At 50.6% G+C, this 13,028-nt stretch overlaps 1 protein-coding gene across 4 annotated transcripts in view; it reads right to left on the reverse strand.

The window, feature by feature from the left end:
- The window catches only part of PRKDC (protein kinase, DNA-activated, catalytic subunit), a 150,914-nt gene that overhangs the window by 35,553 nt on the left and 102,333 nt on the right, over positions 1-13,028 (reverse strand). For all 4 annotated transcript variants that reach the window (XM_060035361.1, XM_060035360.1, XM_060035359.1 and 1 more), the window contains 6 exons: positions 12,336-12,554; positions 8,946-9,058; positions 6,989-7,120; positions 5,075-5,254; positions 2,515-2,720; positions 513-651 (listed from right to left, as the gene is read on the reverse strand). In XM_060035361.1, coding sequence (XP_059891344.1) covers positions 513-651; positions 2,515-2,720; positions 5,075-5,254; positions 6,989-7,120; positions 8,946-9,058; positions 12,336-12,554 — 989 coding nt within the window. The remainder of the gene's footprint in view (positions 1-512; positions 652-2,514; positions 2,721-5,074; positions 5,255-6,988; positions 7,121-8,945; positions 9,059-12,335; positions 12,555-13,028) is intronic.

Genomic DNA, 13,028 nt, shown 5'->3' on the forward strand with positions numbered 1-13,028 from the left:
TGGAAATTAGAAAATAAGACGTTTACAGAAAATTGCAGAAGATTCCACCACCTGGATCTCTCGCACAGGCCGCAGACCTGAACTCCAAGTATGTACCTGCTACACATCCACACTCGGCCACCGGTAGCTCAAACACAAACCTGAACTTCAGTCATGTTCCCAAAACCAACTCTTACCTACCTCTTTATAAATTTTTTACTTCCTGAATGAACACAATCTACTCAAATGGCAATTACATAATACCAGATACTGAAGTAACATCTTACAATTTTATCGTACTTGGTAAAACATGCTTTCTTTTATTCAGTGATGCTTTCTTAAAAAGAGTAAGGGATAACAATACTTAGCTCACATGCGGTTATTATGAAGCCATTTTCTGACGCTAATCTTTGTGTAAATTCTAAGGAATAAAAGCTGGAATACTTGAAGCTCTAAATTCTAAAGCTAACAATTTTTCCATTCAGAGAACGAAAGTGTTTAAGCAACTAGCACTTGCTAGAGACCAACTCTACCTCGTTATACAGCCGCGCAGCTTCAGAATAATCACTTCTCGCTTCTGCTAGTAACGCGTCCTGTGTGATCTGCTTTGTTCCTATCTCACTGCTGAAAATACCACGGAGGGTGTCATACTCTCCAATCGACCTGTACAGCCTATAAAACAAACCGAAAGAAGAAAAAAAGTCCAAATCAATGAATGTCCCAGTATTTTTTAAGTCTTTACTCTAATGAAATGATATTAAATCAAGATGTCATATGTTATAATTAACCAAAAAAGATACGTTATTCTTGTTTTGTAAAAATATGAAATCTTAAAAGTTTTGAAGTTACCATTAAGTTTTACTACTTTAGCCGTACTGAAGGCAGGAGTTATTCTACAGCGCATTTAAAGTAAAATCTGAAAATTACAGCTTTACAATGCGTAAGTTGACTCATTAAATGCGCCTGTTCTGTGTTAATTCATTGCTGAGACACTGCTCTTATCTGTGGTAACCTATCTGGAATCCTTGTCTAGTCCTAAAATTTGGAATGTAGTTAAGAACCCCAAAGCAGGTAAATTAGTCCTGGTCCTAGAGATGCCACGTTTTACTCCACGTTCTATGGTCTTCTCGATTCTACTGACAGCCTGGACACGGGCTAGAGCATTCATCTCTGCCGTTAACACAAACCTGCTGGTCCGTCAGCCAAGCTCCCCCTTTAAGGTAGTCTCAAGTGTTCAGTAAGTTCGTTCCCTTCTCTCTAGAGACTTCTTCCCACCTTCTGAGTCTCCACACAAATGTCCTCTCTTCCTAACCCTGCAGTCGCCTGACCACCGAGCTGAGGACCACTCCCCTCCTGGTCTTCCTGAGTTTGGTGCTTCCCTGGGTATGAAATTTCACGTGTTTATTACATCAAAAAAGCCCCACGGGTTCTCTTTCAGAGCCCACTGACTCCAAATTTAGACCAAAAAAATCTAATAGCTATAGCTCTCTTACTGCCCTGCTCATGGGGAGGTAAAGGTAACAAATCAGAGGCAGAGGTAGGGAGGTGGGAAAATAGCCCACGGCCCAGGAGTCCAAGAGGAGACGAAGCTACCAGCATTCTCCAGGAATTCAGAAAACACACCAGCCTTAGGTCCACCCTACACTGGCCCCCGGTCCCTGGACCACATACGCTGTACCGTGGTCAAAACAATGATGTGGGACTTCCCTGGTGGTCCAGTGGCAAAGACCCCGTGCTCCCAATGCACGGGGCCCGTGTTCAACCCCTGGTCTGGGAACTAGATCCCACATGCATGTCGCAACTAAGAGCGGGTTCGCATGCCACAACTAAAGATCCCGCACACTACAACGAAGAGCCGGCACAGCCAAATGAACCATTAAAAGTAAATAAATATTAAAAAAAAAATTCTGTTTGAAAGGAATGCACAAACATAATATAAAAAGTGTGAGGAAGCATTAATAAAGCTAGAAAAAAAATGTTTAAAAGTTTAGGCCCTTAAAAGCTGTGTGCTTCGTTTATCCAGACAACACCCAAGACCCGAGACTCTGCCCCCTGAAATTCCCAAGCGCACAAGGCGTCACTACTGCCCATGGCCATGCCAGACACAAGAGGGTAAGAACGCCCACGGGCAGAAGCAGCCCCCGCAGAGGCCCTTCCTCCTGCCCAGGGTGCCGCCCGCGCCGCTGGCGGTGTCTAACCCGCGCTGTGCTGCTGCCGGCACCCGGCGCAGCGCCTCGCTACCCACCACGGCACTCAGTTCAGAGAGACAGGAGCGACCATGCAACAGCGGCGAGGCAAGAAACCCCGCTCTCACTTCCACTCTTACACCCAGAACCCGAAGACCTAAAAACCAGTGTTACAGAAAAGAAGCGCAAGTGAAATTTCACCCGAATCCAGCATCCTCAGAATTAGGCACTGGCTTTCTTATGATAAAGCCTCACGTAACCGAAACAGAATTTGTTTTTCCCAAATAAACGAAGTAACTGTATCAGACATATCGGCCTCGGCCCCAGCGGGGTCGGGGCCCAGGCGTACCTGGCGAGCTCCATCCATCTGCCGACGGTGGGGGAGAGGCCGGGCCTGCCCCGAGCACGCTTGGCAGGAGGCTCCTGGGGCAGCAGGTGCAGCAGCGCTTCCTCCAGCAGGTGGATGGCCCCCGGCTGCTGCAGGCCCGCCAGGCCGGCGCTGCCGACCACGGCCGGGTCCAGGCTCAGCAGGTCGGTGTGTCTGCAGCTGACCTCCTGCGAAGACAGACACAGCAGCCCTCTAGCCCACGGCTCCCCAGCCACCTCTGCCAGCGAGGACCTCGTTCTGCTAAGCACGAAGGTCTGACATTCGTGGTGGAGAAAGCACAAGCTCCTCTGTGTGATTCTGTTAAGCCTTCCCCCGCTTGCTCAGAGGAGGAAATGATCTCTCCTTACTGCACACTTCCAATCCAGGATTAATTGAGAGCAACAATGTCACTAGCGGACAGTGAGAGTTTTACACATTTGCTGTATGTCCAGACCACAACCGCAGCTTCCCGGAACGTATACCCTGGAGAGACGAGGAGAGCATCTGAGACACAAAGATCGCACACCCAGTCACTGGAGAGTAGGTGCACTCACCCCCACTAGCTGGCAGCCTCCTCACGTCTCCCCACCCCGGGGGCTCACGTGCTCAGCAACACGGAATGGAGGGCTTCGGGAATTATCATGTTGACCTTTACTTTGTAACTCTCAATTTCAGAGTTCTGTATACGCAAAAATAACGAAAAGTGAGCCCCAAACCAATAGAGAGAACAGTATGGCTAGTAGGACAGCATCTCATGACGACAGACCTGCGTCTGCATGGACATGTGGAAGGGCACCTGCCTCCCGCCCTGCGAAGCTGCTGGGCCCGGAACCCTCACTGAGACTGACCGGCTACCACCGACCCAACTTGCATTCAACACCAGGGGTCTTGGAAGAACACAGATTCTCCAAAGCAAGCAAACAAACAAAAATGCTTGTCACTCTTAGCAGGAGCTAGTGGTACAGGAAAGAAAATCCAAACAAAATTCTATTTCCATGAACAACACAGCAGGACTTCCCTGCTGGCGCAGTGGTTAAGAATCCGCCTGCCAATGCAGGGGACACGGGTTCGAGCCCTGGTCCGGGAGGATCCCACGTGCCACGGAGCAACTAAGTCCGTGCACCACAACTACTCAGCCTGCGCTCTAGAGCCCGTGAGCCACAACTACTGAAGCCTGTGTGCTCCAGGGCCCGCGTGCTGCAACTACTGAAGCCTGCACGCCTACAGCCTGTGCTCCGCAACAAGAGAAGCCACTGCAATGAGAAGCCCACGCACCACAACTACTGAGCCTGCGCTCTAGAGCCTGCACGCCACAACTACTGAGCCCGCGCACCACAACTACTGAGCCCACTCACCACAACTACTGAAGCCCGCGCACCTAGAGCCCGTGCTCCACAACAAGAGAAGCCACCGCAATGAGCAGCCCGTGCACCTCAACCAAGAGTAGCTCCCCGCTCGCCGCAACTTGAGACAGCCCGCACGCAGCAACGAAGACCCAACACAGCAAAAAATAAATAAAATTAAATCTTTAAAAATCAAAATTGCTTCGGGATAAAATGTAAAGAGAAACTTATTTTGAAATACCGGCTGATTCAATATAACTTCTCAAGTCTTGTCTTTGGCATCACCAGGAGAAAACCAATGAAGGAATTCTACTTGTAAATTATAAACCAATAAAAATAGAGTATATAAAAACAAACTGTATTAACAGTTTCACGCTACAACAAAAAAGTACGAAGTAAGAATACTAAGTACTTCATCTCCGGATTTATTACCCAATCAGTTTGCAAACCAAAGCTACTGATAAATAACACTAAAGAATGTAATTTTTAAATTACTCCAGGGAGGTAACTAGTTACAAAAATACTGAAATGAATCCAACGGATTTTCTATTAGGGACTTTTGTAACGATCCATGGTTTGAACAGCAAAGAAAACATTTCTTACATGAAAGAGTAATCTTCCAGTAAGTGTGTTTAGTCCTACAAAAGTCTGTCTACACTAGTTCTCTGCTCGAAGAGCACAGCCTTCAAAGCCTTCTCTGAGGGCGGCCTCACAGCGCCCATGACAGTGCACAGCCCACCCCGGCCGAGAGGCGGCCTGCCGACCTGCCTCTCCTCAGCCTGCACCACCCCGGGCTTCTGCATCACTTGGCCCTCGTGCCCTTCCGCCTCTGCCTGTTTACCGCCTGGCCCGAGCCCGCCTGTGCCTCCGTCCCCTGCCCACAGCCAGGCACGGGCTGCACCCATGTCCCCAGAGGCCGGCAGGAGGACTGGGCGCCGCGCGACACGCAGGTGCGAGCAGAACACTGAGGGGACTGGCTGGTTTAAGACCTGAACAATTTTATGTCAAGTTTGATTTCATCACTCCATCATATGTAAGTTCTTTTTTTAATACAAATAAATTGCGTCTAACCATCTGGGAGGAAGCGGCCCCATCACAGGACACGTGCTCTGTTAAAACCCTCGTTTCAACTAAGAAGCCAACGGAGTCGCTAGATGCCGGCGTGTGAAGGGCGGGAGACAGTGCGCGTGCGGCCTCACCTGGATACAGGACACAAGCGGAGGGAAGAAGAGGAAGGTGGTGCTGAGCAAGTGAGTGAAGTCCTGCAGCAGCTTCTGCGTGGCGCCACGCCTCTCAGACGCGGTCCTATGCTTGTCCGTCTCCTTCAGGATCCCGGAGCACAGGCTGCTGAAGAGCTGCTTCGCGACGAGCGGATCCCTCTGTAGGACATTCCGGAGGAGCACAGACCGGGGTGACTCACCCACAGCACCGGAGCCGAACCCAAACACACAAGCCGCTGCCCACACGGCCACGCCGACAGCCGCAGCCGTCGACGGGGAGGATTCGGAACTTAACCCAGCACATCTGTTTGACACGTCTTATAAAAGGCACGATGGCACGGATTCCGGACCCAGAGTACAGACTCAGAAGCTGGCTCAAGTCCTGCGTGAGTCTGGACCTGCGGGTCCCTGCCCCGGGCCAGGGGGACATAGGGCTGTCCCTGGGGACTGACAGCAGCCTGGAGACATTGGAAAACGGCCCTGAGCTTAGACGACAGGCCAGAGCCCCGTCACCGTGGCCATTTAATCCCTTGACGCCAGCAGGAGCCGCCTCCGTCCTGCGTGGTGGGTGGCCAGACTGACGGACACAGCCCGTCCCTCCCGCTGTTCCCGGGCACAGACCCCAGTGCTGAGAACGGCTCCCAGCAGGCAGCGTCTACATTTTTAAAATGAAGGCATGAAAGCAAGAATAAATAAAATTTTAAAATTATTTTGTTTGGTAAAAGCTGTTTCTGAATAAAAACTATAATTTGATTTTTCTTTATTTTATGTTGGTCATTACTCTATTTTAGGTAATGTATTTGTCTTATAAAAAGTCATAATGGTTCTTATATAAAATTTTAGAAAATACGCATCAGGAAACAAGAAGAAAATAAATATTGCCCGTCGTTACACTCCACAGAGACGGTTACTGCCAGGTGGGCCTCTCACTCTGCTACGTGGGGTCCACTTAGTCTGTCAGGGGGCTTCCACGTCTACACCCACTGACTCTTGTGCACAAATTCCTTCCTCTACACGTGAATCTGCACGTGGGACAAGCGGCCCAGAACCTCACACACACACACACAACAGTGCTGCAGCGAAGTGGTGGGACTCGCGCGTCTGTGATCTGGTCACACTGGGGGTTCACTCAGGTGCTCCGGTGACGTGAGCCGTCCCCACGGAGGGAAGCTGGGGGAGGGGACGCAGGACTTGGGCTATTTTTGCAAATTCCTGTCACTCTGTAATTATTTAAACAAAAATCTTACCAAGCAGTAATGGGCTACACAGACATAATCTATCACTATCATCAACATTAGTGCTGCCAGTTAAGTGCTAAGGCATCATGTTTCAGCACCTATAGCATAGTCATATATTACATGATATATATGATACCCTTCGATTATAAACAGTACTTCAATTAAAGTCAAAGAAACCTTAATCAGACTTTGCAGGGATAAATATCCTGCTTCTGTCAGAGAATTCAGTGAGAAAACTTCACTCACTCCCAGTACACTTATCCCCTAATGTCTGAGAAAAGTACTCCCTGTCCCCGGCTAATAAGAGAATTACCAGAGAAGGATACTGATCCCACTGTCGCTCTCTCGATCCTCCCCCGAAAGAGGATTTTGTATAATCAATGATTTAAGTGACTTAGCAACTTACACACTGTTTCATTCCCACTGACATTACTGGTGAGAAAAACAGACTCAGTGTGTGACTGGCACACAGAGACACTGGGCCCAGAGCAAAGTGTCTCGATGGTACCCCGTGTCAGGGTCTCACAGAGCTAGGAAGCGGCAGAGCCATGACTCGGGACAAGGCCCTTCACTGAGCCCACCGTGTGGGACAAATCAGCACCTCTGCCCTGCACAGAGGCAGCCCTGCGAGCATGAGGTGGGTTCCAGCACCGACCTGGGCCACTGCCTGCAAGGGGGTGATAAGGCTGCTGTGCGGAATCTGGATGTCAGGAAGGTCTCCACGACGGTAACTTCTGTACAGGATGACGTGGGCCTCGTGCTTCATTTTTAACTCACTCTTCATCTCCTATAGTCGTTAGCAACGGAGGAGGATTAGAATTCTCAGTTAAGAATACCAGTAGCCGGCTTCCCTGGTGGCGCAGTGGTTGGGAGTCCGCCTGCCGATGCAGGGGACGCGGGTTCGTGCCCCGGTCCGGGAAGATCCCACATGCCGCAGAGCGGCTGGGCCCGTGAGCCATGGCCGCTGAGCCTGCACGTCCGGAGGCTGTGCTCCGCAACGGGAGAGGCCACAGAAGTGAGAGGCCCGCATACCGCAAAAAAAAAAAGAATACCAGTAGCGTGTGAGCTATGAAACTGTCAGCGCCCACCACTAACAGAAAAGTGAATCAGGGACTTCCCTGGCGGTCCAGCGGTTAAGACTTTGCCTTCCAATGCAGGGGGTGCAGGTTCGATCCCTGGTCCCACATGCCTCGTGGCCAAAAAACCAAAACAGAAAACAGAAGCAATATTGTAATGAATTCAATAAAGACTTTAAAAATGGTCCTCATCAAAAAATCTCTTGCCAAAAAAAAAAAAGTGAATCAATGACAATTTCTAACCAAGACGGTTTAGTCACTACGCTTTACCAGTCTGGCAAATGATAAATCCAGAACAAAAACCACTGTCAGATGAACAGTGAAGATTATTTAAATATTTATTACAAAGAAATCTGAGTTTCTCTGAAATCAGAGAACTTGATTTAAAACTTTTTAAAGCCATAAACGAGAGGCTGTGTTTCCAGTCTGACAAACCTCGCGATGAGCCCCACCCTGCCGGCCCTGCTCTCCCCACACGGGGCCCACGCGACGCTGCCGGGAACGCACCTCTGCAGCTGCTCCCTCCGCAGGGACCGTCTCTGCGGAGCCCCCCGCCCCGGCCTCTTTAACAGGCTCCCCAGCGTGCTCATCTCCTGGTTAGTTTCCGGTGCTGCCCCTGCTTTCTGTCTGCTGTACGCACCGGACCACAGCTCTGCCATCAAGCACTCAGGTGACACGCCCCCAGCTGGCGAGCGCGCCCAACACCGAGCGCGGGTCATCCCCACCCTCTCCCTGAGACCCTCGGGGGTCAGCCCAGTGCCTATGCCCCCAAGCCCGCTCCTGGCTCCCCAGAAGCCCAGGCAGGATTCAGACTGAACGAGGGGCTCGCAGCTCAAACGCCTCCAGTGGAATGGGGTTGGCGACAGGCCTGAAGTGTTGCATTAGTTGCGCTGGTTGCCACAGTTACAGGGATGAGAGGGAGGTGAAAGCACGTTTTCTTTCCACAGGAGACCCAGGGGAACCATTCGACCACCCCGTGCTCAAATTTGGAAGTTAAGTGGCTGAGGATTTAAGCTGAGTTAGAACAAGACAGGGCTTTCACTCACAATCTGGCCCTGTAACAGCTGGGCATCATCACTGATCTGTATCTCGCACTGGAGCCAGGGCTACAAACTCTCCCGTCACATCCACATTTTGAGGAACGTCCAGCCACCAGTTCGTGCCACACGCGTGGCTGCAGCGGGCAGCTCAGCCCCAGCCCTTCTCCTCGCCCACCCCCGTGGCACCTCTAGCAGCACACCCCCTGCTCACAACGGCTTGCTGGTCCCGAGCTGGGTCAGGGCTCCGGCCTCGGCGTCGAGAGGGGCTGAAGCTGGGAGGCGGGACCCCAGGGGGACGGGCGGTCCCGTGAGGAGAAAGCCCGTCTGTCCAGAGAGAGCAGCCCCCGAGGGGAGGGCAGACCGGAGCAGCTCAGGGGACCCCCAGTGGGCTGCCGCCACAGTCGGACTCTAGACCGACAGGGAGCCTGTGTCCTTGGCACACGTCCTCTGACAGACAACAGCCATTTCTGATCAAATGCTAGAAAGAGACACAAACCTTCTCTCGCTTTTGCTCAGCCACACCTTTCCTGGCATAAATCAAACTCAGTTTTTCTCGGTCCTTTAGAAACCGTCTGCGTAATCGCAATATTTCTGCCCGATTGTCTGGACCTGAAGAACAGAAAACAGGCTGGTTATTCGCGGCCGACTTTGTCCTCCTCCCCAGAATCCCTGACACAAAAGCGAGGCTGTCTCTGAGCTCCATCTTTTACCTCCCCTTAGTTTTGTTCTCAAAACAAAGCCGCACAGGAAACCGCTGACCACTTCGGGAAGCTGGCGAACAGCAAGTCGTGCCGCCTCGGTGCCGACCGAGGGCCGTGCGGAGAGAACCGGCAGAGGCCAGACAGCACCCGGGGACAGCGGAGGGGGCTCGGGGACGCAAGGCTGGGGCAGAAACCCTGGGGGCTGTGAGGACTCCTGGAACCCGGGGCCGCCCCGGCACCAGGCCCTGGGCCTGCAGGCAGGAGGGCGGAGATCTGGCCTCTAGGGAACCAACCAGCACAAAAGGGGGGCTTCTGCGCCATGGTGGAGGCCAGTCAGCACACACCCAACATGCAGCTACCACTCCAGACACTGTTTATCGCCCTGGCTGGAACACAGCAAAAAGCCGAAAGTCACCAGTCGCTTGAGGAAAGCTTCAAATAGGAAAAACAGAACCAAACTATAGCAAAACAGCAAAAGCTGAAAGCAGGCCGTCTAGGAAAGAAATTCAAAAAATGATCATTTATCAGAAAGAGTACATATTGCAACAGTGGACCGATGGGATGTTCAGAGACCAAAAAGGCTCATGGAAACTAAAAACAGGATGTCATCACTTGAAAGTATAGGTTAGAAGATAAGGTTAAAGACATGCCCCAGAATACAGAACGAAAAGGGTAAAAACAGGGACTTCCCTGGTGGTCCAGTGGTAAAGAATCCACCTTCCATGGCAGGGGACGCAGGTTCGATCCCTGGTCGGGGAACTAAGATCCTACATGTCGGGGCGGGGGGGTGGGCAACTAAGCCCACGCGCCTCAACAAGAGATCCCGTGTGCCTCAACGTCCCACATGCCACAACCAAGACCCAACGCAGCCAAAATTTAAAAATAAATAAATAAATAAAATATATTTTTTAAAAAGGGTAAAAACAGAAAATTAGATAATCCATTAGGTCTGATAGTCAAACAGAATCCCAAAAAGAGACTGACTGACACTTGGAAATCATCATCAAAATCATCCACGGGAGAGGACGGAACCCTTTTCATAATGGAAAAGAACACGAAAAAGAACGCATATACATACTTATACATGCGTAACTGAATCACTCTGCTGTACAGTAGAAATTAATGCAACGTTGTAAATCAACTATACTTCAATAAATTTTTTTAAAAAATAAATAAAATGTCTAGAGCAATGAAAAACAAAAACAAAACAAACAAAAAAAATCACCCAAGCAAAAACATTCCAGAACCGGAAACAGGAGTTAGCAGCCTGAAAGGGCCTTCCTCAGCCCAGGAAAATGGACTAAAACAGACCTGCACCTAAGGACCCTTTTGTGACGTTTCCTAAAACTGGTCTTAAAGAGAAGATCCTGAGAGCATCTCCAGAGTAAATATCCTGTCCTCACAAAGGACCATGACGAAGCCACACCAGGCTCCTCAGAGCCCAGAGCTCTGTCCCCACAAGCACCAGTGCCTGCAAAGCAGTGAATAGCATCGCGTCACAAGAGCCACCGTGCTGACCCCTACCCTGGAAGGTCTCCGGGGAGGTGCCCCCCAGGAGGACCAGACCGAGGAAGGACAGTCCGGGGCCAGCAGCCTGGACGCAGTACTCGGAGGCTCAAGGGAGATTTCACATAGACAACAGCTGTGCCACTCAGAGGACACTAGGGGACAAATATGTAGAAAGCCAAACATCTAAAGAAAACAGTCATGTACACAAGAAGCTGCTCCTGTAACTTTGTTTGAAATAATGAGCTAAAGGAAAAAAAGAAAAGAAAAAAAAAGGAAAGGGGAAGAAAAGACAAAAAAAAACCCTAAATGTCCATAAACAGAGTATTGACAGTCTCTTGCATATTCATTCTACTGAATCCTATGCAATGATTTAAAATAAACTTGTGCCATGTGTATCAATATGGATAAACAATACTGAACAAAAAGTGTGCATGTAGAAAATAGAAACATTTTATAATATTTTATAAAACATGCAGAGCAATGCCTTACTTTTTTATGAATATAAGTTATGAATAAAAGTACATAAATTATCTGTGGAAATGAGCTACACAAAATTCAGGATTGAAGATTACCTCTGGGAAGATTATGGAGGGGAGTGAAATACAATTTGGGAGAGTTTTTCTTTAGGGTTTTTTTTTTAACTGAAGTAATTGTGGCAAAAGTTAAATTTGGTAAAGCCTGGCTGTGGATACAGGGATGTCAAATATATTATTTTTATTTTGTCTATATCTGAAATATTTCATAATTATAAAAATATAAATATGAAAAGAAGTCTGTTGGTTTAGAAACCTGAATGGCTGACACCTGGCAAATAAAGTTGGTAGAAGTAAAAAAAGAAAAAGAAAACAGTCATACACTCAATACCCTGTGATAGGCCATAACGGAAAAGAATATAAAAAAAGAGCATCTCTGTGTGTGTAAGCGAGTCACTGTGCCGTACAGCAGAGACCGGTGCAACACTGTAAATCAACTACACTTCAATAAAAAAGAAAGAAAGAAAGAAAGAAAGTAGCCATTAATACCCAGGAAAAATTACTGCACAAGAAAGGAAAACAGGCCCACGTGACCCCAGCTCAGGCGTGAACTGCTCAGGCACGTGCGTGAGCCCAGGGCTAGGGCACGCGCTTCCCACAAGTGGGTGCGGGGCGGGCAAGGGCTGGGGACGCAGAGCCAGAGAGAGTGACTGAGACCCAAAGGAAAGGGGCAATAAAAACGCCAACCGGAGCTGTAGAAGCCGCACGAGAGACCTGACCGAGGGCGGATGCCATCGCTTCCCGCGAGTCTGGGGCGGCTGGCCTGTCTGCTGGCTCCCCGCCTGAGCCGGGGCTCCTCCCAGGGCCCCCAGCCCACCCCGTCAGCCTCCTTACCTGCCCCCGCCCCGGCCCCGAGCCGACCGCCTGTGTCCTCACTCCCCACCGCCCAGGCCTGGCCTGACCCCTCTCCACCCCACCCGGACCTCAACTCTCTGAGGCTCAGCCTCTACACCCTACCTCCTCTTGTGACCCCTAAACTTCCAGAAAGTCACTAAGCGACGGAGCTGTGCCCACTTTACTCAACCACTTTCTGGACCCCGAACCGTGCTTCCACAGTGCTGGGCGCCACGCGGGGGCCGGGACGCGGGGACAGCCATAGGCTCACGGAGGCGCGCGTTTCAACACACCTCGGCGACCGCCTACCTTTTGCTCCGTTGTCCACCTCGTCCCCTGGGAGGCACAGCCTTTTCTTCCCGAAGTCGGGTCCCACTGACTTCGGGGCTGCCCCGCGCAACCCCTCAGGCCTCTTGTGGGCAAACAGCAAGGACGAGGACGAGGGCGATGACTCGGTGGCGGGGGCCGAGCCGTCCCCCAGCGGGTCAATGCTGCCCCCCGTCAGCCAGTGGCAGGAGCCTCTTCCCCCTGCAAACAGGCGTGACAGGCACGTCAGGGCAGCGGGGACACGCCGGGGACATGCCGCTCGAGAGCAGAGGCCGCCGCCTGGCAGCAGCGACCAAGACGGGAGCCGGCCAGGTCCCCGCGGGAAGACCCGGGCGGCGGGCTCCCGTGTCCTCAACGTGAGAAGCGGGAGACATGTCACCTGCTCCTAAGAATGATACTGTGTCTGCGACAAGGTACTAAGGTCCGTGATTTCTAGCATCAGTGTCGTAAAAGTTCCACACTAACTGTCCAAATCACTCCTATTTCTAGAGCCAACAGAATGTGAAGAAATCCCATGAAGGAAAAGCACTGAAGAATTTACATAAAACCACTTGGGGATTTCACTCTACAACTTGTACTCTGCTGATCAAAGGAACCAGCTGACTCATTTGAGAAAGGAAAGTTTAATGAACTACAAACACAGTAGATGAATTTGGTTCAGCTCTGCTTTGCTTC

Source organism: Delphinus delphis, chromosome 17 (assembly GCF_949987515.2).
Source record: "Delphinus delphis chromosome 17, mDelDel1.2, whole genome shotgun sequence".
Taxonomy (NCBI): domain Eukaryota; kingdom Metazoa; phylum Chordata; class Mammalia; order Artiodactyla; family Delphinidae; genus Delphinus; species Delphinus delphis.